This window comes from Nuphar pumila, chromosome 11 (genome assembly GCF_984573655.1).
Source record: "Nuphar pumila chromosome 11, dmNupPumi1.hap1.1, whole genome shotgun sequence".
In the NCBI taxonomy this organism is placed as follows: Eukaryota; Viridiplantae; Streptophyta; class Magnoliopsida; order Nymphaeales; family Nymphaeaceae; genus Nuphar; species Nuphar pumila.
The window spans coordinates 406,907-423,871 of record NC_143259.1 but is presented as its reverse complement, the minus strand read 5'-3'; the positions used below and the strand labels follow the sequence as shown (position 1 = coordinate 423,871).

At 36.3% G+C, this 16,965-nt stretch overlaps 1 protein-coding gene across 2 annotated transcripts in view; it reads right to left on the bottom strand.

The window, feature by feature from the left end:
* Positions 1 to 8,745, bottom strand: part of LOC149821536 (SIT4 phosphatase-associated family protein) — a 48,842-nt gene extending 40,097 nt beyond the window's left edge. For both annotated transcript variants that reach the window (XM_089979950.1, XM_089979949.1), the window contains exons 1-2: positions 8,421 to 8,745; positions 7,399 to 7,502 (exon numbers count right to left, since the gene is read on the bottom strand). In XM_089979950.1, coding sequence (XP_089836076.1) covers positions 7,399 to 7,502; positions 8,421 to 8,459 — 143 coding nt within the window. In that variant the 5' untranslated portion in view covers positions 8,460 to 8,745. The remainder of the gene's footprint in view (positions 1 to 7,398; positions 7,503 to 8,420) is intronic.
* Positions 8,746 to 16,965: the final 8,220 nt, after the last annotated feature.

Genomic DNA, 16,965 nt, shown 5'->3' with positions numbered 1-16,965 from the left:
ATTTAAACATGTTATTAGTTATTTACAACATGTGATTAGTTAATAGAGCATGAGTTGAATTATTTAAACATGTTATTAGTTATTTACAACATGTGATTAGTTAATAGAGCACGAGTTGAACTTGTTAACTTGTGATTAGATAATTGAGTATGTGATTAAGTATTTAAACCAATGTTTACTTATATGATTAAATGTTAATTCATGTTATGTTTTTGCGAGTTAGAATAGTGATATGAAATAAATTATTTCTATGTTACTTGTTTCTTTATGTCATATTTAGTACCATGCTTCAGTGTCTATAATTAAGCAAACACATTGCATACTGGTTACATAGTACATCTGCAAAATCATAGTATTCTCCTAGGCAGACGGGTTGTAGTCTGACATAAATTATTTTATTATTTTCAAGAGAAGAGTAAAAGATCAAGAGCGGTTACGAGATTGTGTGCGGACCTAAATATATGATCTATTGTGTTCTTGGGATGTCAAAAGTTAATTTGGCTATTATTAATTATGTCAATCAGTCATTCAGAAACTCTGACCTTATGTTTTAAACTTTTTATTAGAAATGAAATGAATGGTAATTGTTTTGAGAATTCTTGTGATGCGCCTGAAATGCTCAACTTGTTTAAATTTGAATATTTTTGTTGTTATATAAAAATAAAAAATTTCTTAAAACTTTGGGTTAAATTTCGGGGTGTTACACCTAATCCTCCCAAGTTTTCCTCCTGCACGAGTTTTCCTCCTGAAGTCGACGACGACCCCGACGCTAACGCTCTCTTATGACTCCTTCTGACCTCTTCTCCTCAGGTACTCGCTCTCTCTTCTCTCTCACTCGCTCTTCGTCACTTTCACTGCCTCTCTTCTCTCTCTCACTCGCTCCTCTCTGTCTCTCTCACTCGCTCTCTGTCTCTCTCACTGCCTCTTCTCTTTGTCTCTCTCACTCGACCTTTGTCTCTCACTCTCACTGTCTATTATGTTTTCCTTTTTCTTGTTCTTGAGATGGATTGTAGTTGAGAGCTCATTCAAAAATCATTTTTTATCGATTTTTTCATATGGATTGAGTTTTTGGGATCGTTGATGGGTTTGACTCTTCTTAAATTATAGTAATGTTGGTTGCCATGACCTTATTGGTGTCGTTTCTTTTTTCGGATCTAAAGATGATCTGTTGTTGAGGGTTTACTTTGCAAAGTAGATTTTTCTTTATTTTGTTTTTGTTTTGTTTTTTTTGTGAACTTGTGATTTTTTCTATGGTTGGTGATTCATGTGGGAAAGATAAGAGTGCTAGTTTACGGTGCTTTAATAGTTCTTTTGTGTGAAAGAAAACTGTTCTGAGATGCACTCTGTATAGTATGTGAGAAATTCACTTTTCTACTTGTTAATTTTGGGACACATGAAACTGTGCTTTTTTTTTGTCATTCTTCTATTTAATGTAAAGGTTGTCTTGTGTTCGTGAGGAGTAGCTTTGTCGGATTAATATTCTTTCTATTTTGTGGACTTAGATTTTTTTTCTCAATGAATGAACTGGAGAGGATTTTTTTGTCTTAATGAATGAACTCAAGATAGATTTTTTTTCTTAATGAATGGAGACTTAGAATTTTTTTTTCATAATGAATGAACTAGACACTTAGAATTGAGAGGTGTGATTTTTCTGATTTTGTACCTTTTTGTAGATTTTGTTTCTATTATTGATCTCTCTCTCTCTCTCTCTCTCTCTCTCTCTCTCTCTCAAGTCTCAACGAACTTTTCTGGAAAAAATATCATTTTTTTATTGTGCATGGTCTCTATTTACTGACTTTGCTTACTTTTATTGCTTTGCACTCAATATAGTTTTTACTCTTTTATATTTCTCACATATCTTAGTTTCCAGTTGTCGTAGTCGTATTCTGATTCCTGCTTTGCACTCAATATTATAAATCTTGATTGTGTGCATAATTGATTAATTTTAATATAAGTTATAAGTTTTTTGTGTTTTCAGGACAAAAACGATGAATAAAAGGAAAGGACTTGCGTCATCCTCATCCCCACATGTGAGTTTTGCTGCTAGTGTTGTTGATAATTGTAGTGTGAGTGATGATGTAGGGTCACTATGGGTACATGTAGATAAGCTTGCAAAAATTGGAGGTGGTAGAAACAAGAGATTTCGATGAAAGTTCTATAAGAGAGATTTTGTTGGGTCTTACACAATAGTTAAGCCTCATTTGTTGAAGATACCAGGACATGGCATTTCAGGATGCAGAAAAGTTGACGAGGCAATGTGAAGACAATACAAGAAGAATATGACAAGAGAAAGACAATGAGTGATTCTTGTGCAATTAGTGTGTCATTTGGAAGTCACCAAGAACATGTTCAAAAAAAAAGTGAATGTAGGAAGTAGAGAAACAGTAACGATAGAAGCATCATTCAATACATATAGAAAAGAGGAGATGGATAGAAAAGTAAAGAGGTATTTTTATTCTAGTTCACTCCCATTTAATGCAGCTAAAAACCATTATTGGAAGGATTTAGTAACTTCTTTGGTAAATTGTAATTTAATTGGTTATGTACCTCCAAGCTCAGAAAAACTACGAACCACACTTCTTGCAGAAGAGAGGGCAAATGTGGAGAGGTTGCTAGAGATTAAAAAATATTCATGAGAGCAAAATAGAGTTTCTATTGTTTCTGATAGGTGAACAGATATTCAAAGGCGTCCACTAATCAATTTCATTGCTTCTTCGCTTAGTGACCCAATATTCTTAAAAAAGTTGATGCATCCGGGGAATATAAAAATGCGAAGTAGTTGAAGGGATTCCTTATAGAAGTCATAAAAGAAATGGGTGATCAGAAAGTAGTACAAATCATTATAGACAACACTTTTGTTTGTAAAAATGCAGCATTGAGTTTAGAGAGTGAGTACTCTCATATTTTTTGGACTCCCTGTGTAGCACACAGCTTAAATCTGACCCTCAAGGGCATCTGCAACCCCAAAGAAGAAGAAAATTCACCAGCATATGTTTTATGTTCATGAATTGAAGATTTAGAAAGAAATGTCAAAAGCATTAAGAATTTTGTTGTTAACCACTATCATGCTAATGTTAAATTTAATAGGCATTCTGACTTGAAATTATCGTCAAAATACGTTTTGCGTTCATCATTGTGATGGTGAAGAGGATTAAAAAAGTGAATAATGTTTTGGTTAGCATGGTGACTGATGAAAATTGGGCATTCTATCATGTTGATGATAATGCCAAGGCTTAAAAAATTAAGAAATTCATTGTTAATGATGAGTTTTGGGACAGAGTGGTATACTTCCTTCAATTTACGCAACCTATTTGGGAAATGTTGAGAGAAGTTGATAAGGATGAGCCCATGCTTTACAAAGTTTATGAAATATGGGATAATATGATTGAAAAAATACAAGTTGTAGTTTTCAAGCATGAAGAAAAAAATCCTGCATTGGATGATTCAAAATTTTTTAACCATATTTATTCAATTTTAGTCAGAATATGGGATAAGAGCAACACTCCCTTGTATTGCATGGTACATTCTCTTAATCCAAAATATTATGCAAAAAAGTGGCGGAAAAGTGGTATTGATCGTGTCCCTCCAAATTTAGACTCAGAGCTATCAAGGCATATAAATATGTATATGACAAGACTTTTTTCAGAAGCACATATTCTAAATCAAGCCACACAAGAGTTTGAAAATTTTGCATCTTCGAGATTATATGAACAGGCATTACTCGTGACAGAGGAGAATAATATAGATCATATCACATGGTGGTCAACATTTGGATCAGAAACACGTCTTCTCCAACACCTTGCATTAAGATTGCTATCACAGTCGGCTAGTTCATCTTGTTGTGAAAGAAATTGGAGCACATATTCTCAAATCCACAACATGAAGAGAAACAAACTCACCAGCAAGCATGCAGAGGATTTAGTATATGTTCATTCAAATCTTCGACTACTTTCGCGAACCAATGATGAATACAGGTATTAATTTGCTCTCTTAGTTACTTGATTATTTCTTAGTTTTTCATTTAAATATACTTGTATTGTATTTAACATTTTCAAATTGGGTTTGTAATGCAGACAAGGAACATCCAAATTTTGGGATGTAAACCAAGAAGAGTGTAACTTAGAGGGAGAGCATGATTTCAACATGACAAACATAGATTTATCTGAGCCCAGTCTTCCTTCTTATGATGCATTTGATGATAAAGCATAAAATTATTAAGATTCATTACTTCATCGTCATATACATTGTAGGATATACTTTTGGTATGTAATTTAGTTCTTTTTTGTTTTACTCATTTGATTGATATTTAGGTTGATTTAATTGTGGTGTTAATTTTTGTGATGTAGAATAGAATTGTAGACTGTTAATTTGATATATTGCATGCATGATGAATGATATTATGACAATGTTAATAGTTAAAACTTCAAAATTATATATATATATATATATATAATTTTTTACATTTTTTGCCATACCGCACCCCCACACCCAAGGTTTTTTAAAGTGCCGCATCCCCACACCCGCACCCATGTCATAGCTAAAAAATATATGAGATTAACCTACAAAAGTTAAAATATATGAGATTATGAGATTAACATATAAAAGTAATTAAAAAAAATGATTACATAACTGGAAAATATATGAGATTAACCAACAAAAGTTGATTACATAAGTGAAAAGTATATGAGATTAACCAACAAAAGTCAAAAACTTTAAATATACTAAAAAACTGATTACATAACTGAAATAACTGAAAAATATATGAGATTAACATACAAAAATCGTGTTGATTATGTCTTATTGTACAAAAAAAAAAATTGTGCCTCAAGGCGCGTTTTTTATAACAATGATCCAATCGAAACCTAGATCCATGGTTTTTCTTTACCCGATTATGGGACCAACTCCAATGAGGCACAATCATATGTATCCCGAATTTGACCTAGACACGGGCATAGACTACCCATCTTAAAAATGCAAGATGGGTTCACTTCAAACTTCAAACCATAGCCACAAATGTCATTCTTGGCAATTTCTCGAGGATGAAATATCTTTGGAGACTTTGAAAATTGTTGATTTTATGGGAAATTCTCATGAAAATATTGCCTATTAAACAAATATTATAAATAAATATATAATATAAAATAATATAAATATTTATGATTGGGTTATAAGGTTTTTTATTATTATCAAAACATAGTAGTCTCTCGTTGAGGAGGAAAGATGCATCAGTGCTTTTGTTTTGTAAAGTTTAGCATAGTTTGTAGTGTGTTTGGAAAAGATATCATAGTTTACAATGTGAAGGGACAAAAAATAGCCCCATATCGAAGAGGAGGGGGAAAGACCTCCACTCCTACATCTGTTTAAGGGGGCCCTTCCCTCTCCTTTTGCTGCATTAGAAAAAGGCATCTATTCACATGGGTAGAGTCCACGTGAGCATCCCTTTTATTAATTTTTAAGTGAGGCTTTAATGCTCTTGCTTTAAAAAGTTTTCTTTCTTTACATTAAATAAAAGTTTTTGCTTTACTTGTCATTTTACATTTTAGTTGTTTTAGTTGTTAGTTGTGTTAAATACGCACAAAACTCACGAGATATTCAAATGAAGTGAGATTTTGAAAATGTCACAACACTATCGAGAGAATCATGCTTGGTGATTATATCGCAAGATTTTCAAAATCCCAGCAGTATTTGTGACTATGGTTCAAACCCAAGTTGAAACTGCCGCACATTTTGCATCCTTAATCATGTGCATGACTTGTACACACACACAGTAAGTTTTTGGTACTAATGAAAGTACATAACTATTGAACTTGAAATGATAGGTGCAAGCTGTGATGAATACCTGTTACTAAGGAATGTACAGAACTATTGAGCATGAAATCATAGGTTCAACCTGTATTGATTCAGTCTGACCATATAGATGTGTTCAACATGGTTTGTTTGCTAAGGATGAAACCTTGGGTTGTGTTTTTTTGACGTAAGAAGATATTTTGAGTCATGAATTTTGGCACATTGTGGGCCATTGATTTTTGAAACCCTTGATAAACCTACTCACATGTCATGATCACAGTATTCAAAACCTAATTCCAGCAAAAAAACCATGTATATCATATTTGCATGGTCTGATCTACAAAAAAAATTACAAAATATATATGAAAAAAAGATGATTTCTACTCAATAGTTTTTTACCTTCATTGGTACCAAACATTTATTAATTAACGGAGGTTTACGGACATATTCGGCGAAGGCCTAATGATGCTCCAGTTAGAAGGATGGAGAAATGGGAAAATATATTAGTTAAAAGAGGTCGGGGTAGGACTAAGAAGACTTGGATGGAGATGATAGGAAAGGATATGAATGCTTTGAACTTCACTGAGGACATGGCATTGGATAGAAATGATTGGAGGAGAAGGATTCATGTGGAAAACCCAGAATGATTTTTTTTTGGTTCATATCGCTGACCCCAATTGTTTTGGGATGAAGGCGTAGTTGTTGTTGTTGTTGTTGTTGTTGTATTGGTACCAAACATTTACCAATACATACATACATATATATATATATATTATTTATGTATTTATTTATTTATACAAACCACATTGATTCAAATCCAAATCCAAGACCCAACATCCCAACATAATTTGAACTTGATATCAGGATCGAGCAATATTGAAGTTTTTTTTAAAGTGTTTTTGAAACATGATTTTCTTGTTTCCTTTCAAAAGTAATCTTTTAAACTGAGTTTGGTTAACTATGGGTCTTACCATGGTTGGATCTTTATTCCGTTTAGTATTGTCTTTATTGAAGTTTATTGTGAAGAATTTCTAATGGAGTATAGATTGCATATGCCCCAATTTGACCCACTTACATTGTCCAACCATGAAGAATTTGTGGTTGGTTGTAAACTCTATTTAAGCTCTACATGATACCGATCATCTGATATGGTTACAATCCTACCTCTCTCTTTGAGACCATCCTTTGTCATTTTCTGGTTTGAGCCAAAAAATTTAAACCCATTATGATTTGGCTTTCATTTAGTGGATATGAATCTGGTAAAAAAACAGAGCTAAGGTTTTCACGAGGAAGTAGAAACACGTTGGATTTGATCTGGAATTGGGTGCAAATATAACTAAAACTATTTTATTTAAATTAATCCTAATCTATGTTAGTTTAATTAAATTAGAATCTATAATTGACATAAAACAGATGCAATTTTCTCCCTCATACTTCCATAGTTGGGATGTATCTCCCATATCTGTTTCAGAGGTTGGCATTACAAACTAGTATATAAGTTGTTTGGATTAGCAGCATGCTCGGAACCCATAAAAACTGTGTGACGTTATGCACATGCAAAGGGTAAGTTGAGTGAAAAAAGAACTTCCATGGTAGGGTTAAAGATATTACAAATTGATGAGCCGACTATTCAAAGCTTTACATTCTTGAATTATTTCTTCCTCATCAAAAAGCTCTTCCAATGTGTAGTTTTCTTTGTCCAAGATAGATTCAACCTGGAAATTAAACAAAACAATGCGGAGAAAAGTATCAGAAGATTCAGAACCACTAAAGGAATCTTATTAGCATTAAATCACTTGATACAGTTGAAAAAGGAAACATGCATAGCCACAAAACATGGGCCAGTCACACAAGCAAAACGAACAGATGAAGTAGCACTGACAATAGCTGATCAAGATAAGAACCACGATAATGAGGTCCACAAACCAATAACCAATAAAAGTAGTAGACGTTATTTCAGGTGTGCAGAACACCCACTTGACTGTCAATCGTAAGAGACAATCCAAAAAAAGGGGAAAAAATCCATTTGTATATACATCACCTTTTATATGCTAACCAGGCATAATGCATGAAAAAAAATAAAAAATTAAAGCGTTTCAAGCGTGTTCAGCTTAAGCGACCCAAGTGAGGCTGATCGTAACAGCCCTCCAAACCATGAAACGAGTAAATACTTACTATAGCTAAAAATTAGCACACTTGGAGATTGTACTGAGCAACAATCATCGAAACCCACTAAATCCCTCTGCCCTAAATGTGAAACCCGTGCATCACTATAATACATAGTTCAGGCATGCGCGTTCTTCTCGCATATACATCTAAGTAGAAAGAAGCCTTTCCATGGACCACAACAACAACCGTTACAGCACGGGGTGCTTGAATTCGTTACATATGGATTTATATCAAGAAACAGGATAAAGTAAAGAGACATGAACGCACAAACAATCACCACTACTTTTACCACTCAGCGAAGTGGTGTGCAAAAGCTTCCAATTCCCCGGCATACGCTACCGTTAATGAGCAAGAACAGCATAAACGACACCGACGGAATCAAGCGGCCCTAATCTCGATGGCAACAAAAGCAGAAACCAAACCCAAAAAGGGTAAACAGAAAGAATAAAAGAGGTGGAGCTTACAGGAGATGCTGTGGAGAGGCCGGTCATGCGCCAAAACATCTTGGCAGGATGGATGGTGTGCCAGAGAAAAAGGATTAAGGATCTGCTTGACCTAGGCGAGAGAGAGACGGGCAGGAGGAGGGGAGTGTGGGAAGGAAGCCCCCAGAAGTGGTCTCCTCCGCTCTTGAGCAGGAAAGGAATGGCGGGCGACAGCAAACACACGGTGAGGGGAGGTGGGGATGGATTGGGAAGGGGGCTGGAATCTTGGTGATGAATGCTTATAGTTGAATCGGAGGCTGAACTCCCAGAAGAAGAGAAATAAAGGACTATCACGAATCACGGGATCAAAGCGCTGGCGCACCCTCCGAACCAAACCCTTGAAACAGGCGACACGGATGGATGGACGGCTCAAACATGCGTAGCGACTAACAAACCATGCTTTTGTGTTGCTTTTGAGGTTTCGAAAAGAGGAAATACGAGTGAAAAAGTAGGTCGCTCGTAGATGGAAGGATGATCAAGTGGGATGGTTCCCACTTCCCACGCCAGTAGCAGCTACATCCACCTACGCAAACTCTATGGATGGCCCTTGTTTTGGACCGCCAAGTTTTCACTTTCTTTAGTTGATGTAATTGTCTCTTTAATCTTTTAGGAGAACCATCTTGTACCGTAAAAAGTTTGTGCATTCTTGTCTTCACACAATCTTTTTCTCTTGCTCCTTGCCTTTTCTCTCTTTATGTGATTTGTACCTATGCGTGCTTGTGTTATTGTGTATGGCGTCCTTTGAGCGATTGCTTGTAAGCGTTTGTTGCGTACTCGAAAGGCCAGCAGCCTTCAGTGTTATGGAGTATCGGGAAGAGTCAAAAGGCCTTTGCTTTTAAGCTCGTGACAATTGTCAAAGCTGAGAAAGGGACTCAACATCCCGTGCCAAGTGAGCCGACGATAGTCATTGATCATGTCTTCGCCGCCTTTTAAGGAAACTTGCAATCATAAACAAAAAAATATTGCTTCAAACAATTAGGTTCCTCATGAAGAAGAGTTTAAGGCGGATGATCGTGTGGCAACTTTGGTGAACGATGTTGCCCAGTTGATGAATACTATGACCAACGTCAGTTAGTTAATGATGCAAGCATTGTTTTTTTTACATTTGATCACAAGATCGAGTCTAAAGTGAAAGGAGTGGCGGACTCTATGAATAGTTCAACACTATGGCTGAAGAAATGATTGAGGTACGCAGAAAGAATAACCAGCTAGAGCGACGGTTAAGAAGTGTCTCAAGTGGAGGAAGTGCAGAACATGGAGATAGGTCCCATATTAAGTTGCCCAAACCTGCAAAGTACAAGGGTACTCGCAATTCGAAGGACCTAGAAAAATTTATTTACCTAATGGATCAATACCTCAATGTTGCAAAAGTCAAAGAAGATGCAGACAGATTGCGTATAGCAATAATGTACCTTATGGATGATGTCTTGTTGTGGTGGTGACACTGCTTAGGTGATGTTGGGTGTGGTCTCATTGTGGTTAATTCTTGGGATGATCTGAAGCAGAGAATTGTGCAATCATTTATTGCCAAAGAATATGAAAAGATTAGCTCGTAACAAGTTAAAGACATTGAAGCGAAATGGGTTAGTTTATGACTACGACAAGGCTTTCACCTCGTTGATGTTAGACATTGAGGATATAATTGATAGAATCTGTACGTATTACTTCATGTATGGACTACAAAGACCTTGGTAGACATGAGTGTCAATCATAACTTTGTTCCTCTTGAAGAAGCATAGCAATTGGGATTGCATTGGGAAAAGGTGATTTAGATGAGAGCAGTTAACTTTGAAGCCAAGTCGATATATAGTGTTGTTTGCGATGTGTCAGTACACATCCTGAGCTAATCTGGAATGGCCACGTTTTTTGTAGCCTCAATGGACGATTTCAAGGTCATCCTTTGAATGGAATTCCTATGAAGCAACAAGGTGATATCGATGTCTTGTCTAATCGTTGTCATTTTTTAGGATGAAAAATAACCTTGCATGATTGTCACACTACATGTAGAGAAGCCTTGGTGAGTGTTTAGTGTCCACGCTCCAACTGAAGAAAGGTCTAACAAGATCAAGCCTTGGTAAGTGTTTGGTGTCCACTCTCCAATTGAAGAAATGTCTGACGAGACTTTCGTGTGACGATCTAAGAAGTGAAAAAGCAAGAAATGTTGTGGATGTCCCAAGGACTTTAGTGCCCATATTGAAGTAGTTTGGTGATATGACGTTCGCCCAGCTATTAAATAAGCTACCTCCGCAATGTGAGGTGGACCACCAAATTGAGTTGATGTCATGTGCACCACCACCTGCGATGGTATTGTAATGCATGGCGATTATTGAGCTAGAGAAATTTGACATGATCTTGGAATACAAGCCAGGCATGACCAATGTCGTTGTTGATATATTAAGCTAGAGAAATCTGCCATGGTCTTGGAATACAAGCCAGGCATGACCAATGTCATTGTTGATATATTGAGCTAGAAGGCGGAACTTGCAATGTTACATGGATGCGAAGGCAACACTAGAAAACTGATCAATGATTTTCTCAAGCAGGTTCGAGAAGGATTGAGGAATGATCTTATGGTACAATAGCTTGTCATATTGGTAAAAGAAGGAAAAACTCAGAGGTTCTGGTTAGAAGGTGATTTGCTCAACACCACTCAGGATCATTTATACATCCCATGACGGGGTAATCTATGAAGACATTTGATGCAAGAGTGTCACGATATGCATTGGGCTGGTGACCTAGGGTAGTAGAGGACATTGACGTTATTGGAGCATGCATACTAATGGCAGCATATGCGTGATGATGTTGATGGACATGTGCACACTTGCTTGATTTGGCAGCAAGATAAGATTGTGCACCAGAGACCAGTTGGATTGTTGAAGCCATTACCCATGTCAAGCCGTCTATGGGAGTGTGTTACCATGAACTTCATTGTCAGCTTGCCTACTGCACAGGGTTGTAACTCAAATCTTGTGGTTGTAGACAGGTTTTAGAAGTATGTTGTCTTCGTATATGCCCCTGTCACTTGTTCAGGTGCTGACATTACGAAGTTGTTCATGCGGCATGTGGTGAAGCATTAAGGAATCACAGAGAACATCATCAGTGATTGCGATGCTCGTTTCACTAAAAAGTTTTGGTATGAGGCATTTCAATTAATGGGGATAAACTTGTATTTCAACACAAGTTTTCATCCTCAGACTGATGGGTAGACATAACAGATCAATGGCATATTGGAAGAATATCTTCAGCATTTTGTTAGTGCCAACCAAAGAGATCACGTGGTTTTGCTTGATATTGCCCAATTTTGCTACAATTTATAGAAGACCAAGTCGTCAAACCATAGTCCATTTGAAGTTGCAACATGACAACTACAAACTCATCTCGCTTGTTGCTTATAAGGAACTGGAAAGATCATGCAAAGTTGGCGAAAGCATATCTGAACAAAGCGACAAAGCGCATGAAGAAATAGGTAGACGAGAAGCGTTGACCTGTAGATTTTGTGTTGGAGATAAGGTATTGGTAAATCTCTTTTCCGAGCACACAACTATCTTCCAGGGATATTATCGAGGCCTCATTCGCAAATATAATGAGCCCTTCACCATCACAAAACACATTGAGAACTTGGCATACAAGTTGAACTTACCAACACCTTTTCAGATGCACACAATCTTTCATGTGTCCAACCAGAAGTCGTTCCATGAAGATGAGGAAGATCTATAAAGAAGCATACATTAACGTGCTCTCATTCCATGACACACACCTTCAGCAATGAGCACAACGAGCAAAGAACCATAAGTGAACATCAATCACTCCAACAACTACATCGGTGAAGTAAATAAGTACTTAGTGCAGTGAAAATGACTTGCAGAGAGTGACACAACTTGGGAGAAAGCATTCAACATGAGAAAGCAACACCAAATTGTGTAGGAGTACCATGCCCAATTGATGTCGAGGACGTCACCAACTTAGATGGGGGGGCATGTTTCGGCCACCAAGTTTTTCACTTTGTTTACTTGATGTAATTACCTCTTTTCTCTTCCTAAGTGCTATAAAGGGCTTTGCCTTAAGATCCCACATATACGAAAAGATATCAGACCCCTTTGTACACACTTTCTTTTGCTATAAAAAGTTTATGCATTATTGCAATCTTCCTCTCTATCTTCTCTATCTTTATGTGGTTGTATGTATGTGTGTTTGTGTTACTATGCTCGTGCACCCTTTGAGTGAATGCTTGCACGTATTTGCTTCATACTTGAGAGCCCAACCTTTGGTGTTGTGGAGCATTGAGGCAAGTCATGGGGGTCTTCACCTTTAAGCCAATGACAACCCCAATCTTCGTGTATAATTGCCTATTGTTAGGGGTGATCAACGGGCAGAGAGAGTTTGAGTTCTATTTGCACCGTCAAGCACTCTCTTTATCCTGCTCCTACCCCCCACCCCCTCTTTTATTGGGGAAGTTTGTCAACCCAAGCGATCCTCACCCATTTTGGTAAGAGTTTTAGACCTTTAGGCCCTGGCCCATTAAAAATCGAACCCAAACCCAGTTCAAGGTTATGGAAGGGGCAAGTTTAAAAGCGGTAAATAATAAATTAACACACACGCAAGGACTCGGCTTACCACCAACCTATCATGAACAAATGGGTGTTTTGTGATTGTTTTCGCAAATCTGACCTTAAGAAAAATATATGGCCGTTTTGCTAGGATGCGACACTTGGATCATGTTTTTAAGTTTATAAACAATATGTTTTTTAAGCCTTGCTTATAAAAAACTTACACCCATCAATATGATAAATTACCTCTTTCAGATGTGAGATGTCAAAGTAACCTTCTCTAATAAGGATAGGCCCAAGGAAGTAGCTTGCACCACTACTTACTTTTGTTTTCTCAGTAATGATAGGTTAAAAATCTCGCAAAGCCAACCTAATGACTGTCACTTACTGGGTCAAACTAGTGAATGATCCAGAACTCAACATAACTCATTCGAGCCATGGTCTGACTTGGCCAAGTCATGGGTAGACTCGATCAAGTCATCCTAGTTTTAGCGTGACTGTAACACCCTGAGATTTTTAACCACTTGTAAAACACATACAAATTAACACTTTTCTTTCTTTTTATTAAAATCATTAGCGAAAACCTTTTTAACTTTAGTTTAAAACCTCAGACAAGTTACATTTAAAAAATAATAATAATTATACTTAATTTAAATGTGAATAACATAACTTATTTAAAACACTTCAATTCCAAAGGAATAAAGTATTACAAAATCAACACAATAGTAACATGTACATGAATTAAGTGTTTGAGAATGAAAAATGATTGGCTTGTCAACGTCGTTGCAATATCTCGCATCTGCAGGTAAACCTGTAATCACCTGTATGCCCATAAAATAAGTCAGACTTGTGAAAGTCTGATAGGTCTACATCAAAATACACGGTGAAAGTACAAAGCTAATACAAGTAGCATATTAATGTTAATATAATATATTTAATCATTATATACATCTATCATGGTACACATACATGATATATGTCAATCACGAAAACACAATGCATTTATTAGTAAAATGACTAAGTAGGTGTGATGCGACATTCACCTAATAAGTCAACATATTTGTTTGTAGGAGTGATGCATCTTTTACCTAATATATCAACATATTGATTCCAATCATACCATGATCTACCGTTGATCCAAGTTCAACAAGTAATCATACTATAACAATTGGAGTACAACTAATTCCATAGATTTACATGGCTATCTCAATCAGTTCATTTGATCATCACAATCCATCATAGTCAATATATTTAATCTGTCTAGTCTTTTAAAAATTTATTACATCTTAGAATAAATTCTACACTTGATTACCTAGTCTTGAAAACATACATTCTCACAGGCTCATTCTTGTCAGACTGCCTGGTATTAGACCAATACACCCTCACAGAATCGTCTTAGTCGGGCTACTGGTATTGAACTTGTATACCTTTATAGGCTCGTTTCCGCCAGACTACTGATGTTGGACTTATATATCCTCACAAGCTCGTACTGACTGAACTATTCGGTCTTCGATACATAAAACCTCATAGGATCATCTTCTTAAAAACAATTCTTCAACAAATTATTTTATTAAGTAAATTCTATTGTCATACATGCATAAACACAACTAACTGATCACATGGTTGATGACCACCCATTCGAACATAAGCATGTATATATTTAATATGCATCATATCATAAATTATAGTCATATGTCTATATAATGGCAGTAACACATGTCAATTCACTTGACCATTCACAAGGTCAGGAGTGGGCTCGAGCATTCAATTCAATTCATCACATCATAAGGTATTTAAATCATAAAATCACACACAATAATGTTGGCAACAAGGTTCTATGAACCATAGCTCAATCCTGAGCTTTAAACATTTATCGCATGCATTTATAACTTCATATCATGTGACATTTCAATCATAAAGAAGTATCTCATCACATGCATTAATATCATAACATAGCCACCATAACATAGCCAGCTGGACATCACATTTTATCATGCATTCATGAATTGAATATCGAAGCATTGATCTTTTCAATATGCATAATTCAAACATGAAGCATGCATATAATCATTGCATGAGTATGCAAATCAAGCATACATATTCGGTAGTACAAAATATCTAATCCTTAAGCATATGTGTTTCCTACGTAGTTCAAGTCATACATATGCAATTCAAATCATACATACAAGCAACTTCATGCATGCAATGCATATATTCAATAATATACGAACTTCAAATAGGATATACACAGTTTCAACATAAATATATATATATTTTATTCATAAAACTACATATGCATTAGAAGCATACCAATACTAGAGTTAGTGTAAGTTTACCCTATTTTAAAATGTGTAAAGCTCTATGATGTAAAGTGTTTGCCGACAGTCTAAAACGACAAAGATTAGAGCTATGCCTTGAGCTTCGTGTTCGGTATGGAAACACATGTGAATCTGACAACGAGGGTGATGGTGTGGTTCCCAAGGTGCATATATCTCAATGTGCACAGATCCTGATGTGTGTGGATCCCGAAAAACAGTACATATCGCAGGAGCTCACCTGGTCCAGTGGTGGCCATCCATCTTTTTTCTTTCTTTTTTATTTCCGACCGGGACAAGGGGTGTCGACCCCTCACCATGGAGGTGCAGGGAGGTGTCGACCCTCCCCCTTACGGCAGTCCTCCGACCACCAGGAAAGGAAGAGACATATTGCACAAGCCCTACTCTTAATTTTAAGACAAATAAAAGGCAGATTGCCAAAATAACATGCACTCTTCACAACGCTTGACTTGGAGGTCCATTAAGTCAGACATGAGCTCCGATTTTGTAATCAGCTTATTGCTAACATCAATCTTATTTGTTAACATCTCAACATCGACGCTTTGCCAAGTCTTGAGTACAGAGACGTGAGAACTTCGATTAAGATTACAATGTAATATTAATTATTAAATACCTTTTTTTACATATTTACTGATACAACATTCATTGTCTAACATAACTATAAATTCAATATTGGATTTACAAAAGATGATCATGCTTGCATTCCAATATGAAAGCATATAATACGACACTTGACATAATGGGGAATTATGGTTGGTATCTATATCATATACGTTAGACTTTTCCTCTATTGAGTGAAAACAATAATGCCTTACTAATTTAAGTCATATAGAAATAGCTGTTGTAGTGAGCCATAAGCCTTAAAGTAGACAACGTGATATAATTTAGTGATTTCAGTAAAATGAAAGGACAACATACAAAACCACAGTGCATAAGGTTTGCATCTACATATTAGGTTTGTAAGATACAAAGCGGATGTGGAATCAATCACACTCTTCTTTGACCAATGTGATGGCTTAAAATTCACTTCTCTATTGCTTGGTGAGAGATTTCAACTCATGGCTTATGCTAGGATATATTAGCACAATAGTTTTAATTGTTTTGTGAAATAGCAGATGATGGCTGGGAGTTAGCAGATTTATGCCCCTTAAACCACTGGTTAAGGCAGAACTCTAATAACTTTGGAGATGTAAAATCACAAATATAAAATCAAAGTTACATACCTCTTTGCAAATTGAAAATGTCAATGACAATGTAGCACGGACCCAGCATATGCAGCGTTTGAGAGAGTCGAAATATATAAACCAACGAGGTTGTAGGTACATTAAATAGAGGATTTACTGTAGTAAATGATGTGACAAATTTGAAATGTCGAATTTGTAGGGGACTCGTTGGAATCGTGGTGAATTCATCGTTGGTGCATCCTACATTTTTGTTGCTATGTGGGAAAGCTGTCTATCTCCTACCTTGGGCTCCCTATCGATAGTTGGATGATAAGTGCCCATCATTGATCATTGAACCTAGATAAAATTGAGTTTCCGTTGCAATTATGGCGAGACAAATATCTCTCCCAAGCAGATAAACTCACTCATTAAATCAGTCACTTCTGCTATTCCCTCTCACTTCATGTCAGTTTATAGGATG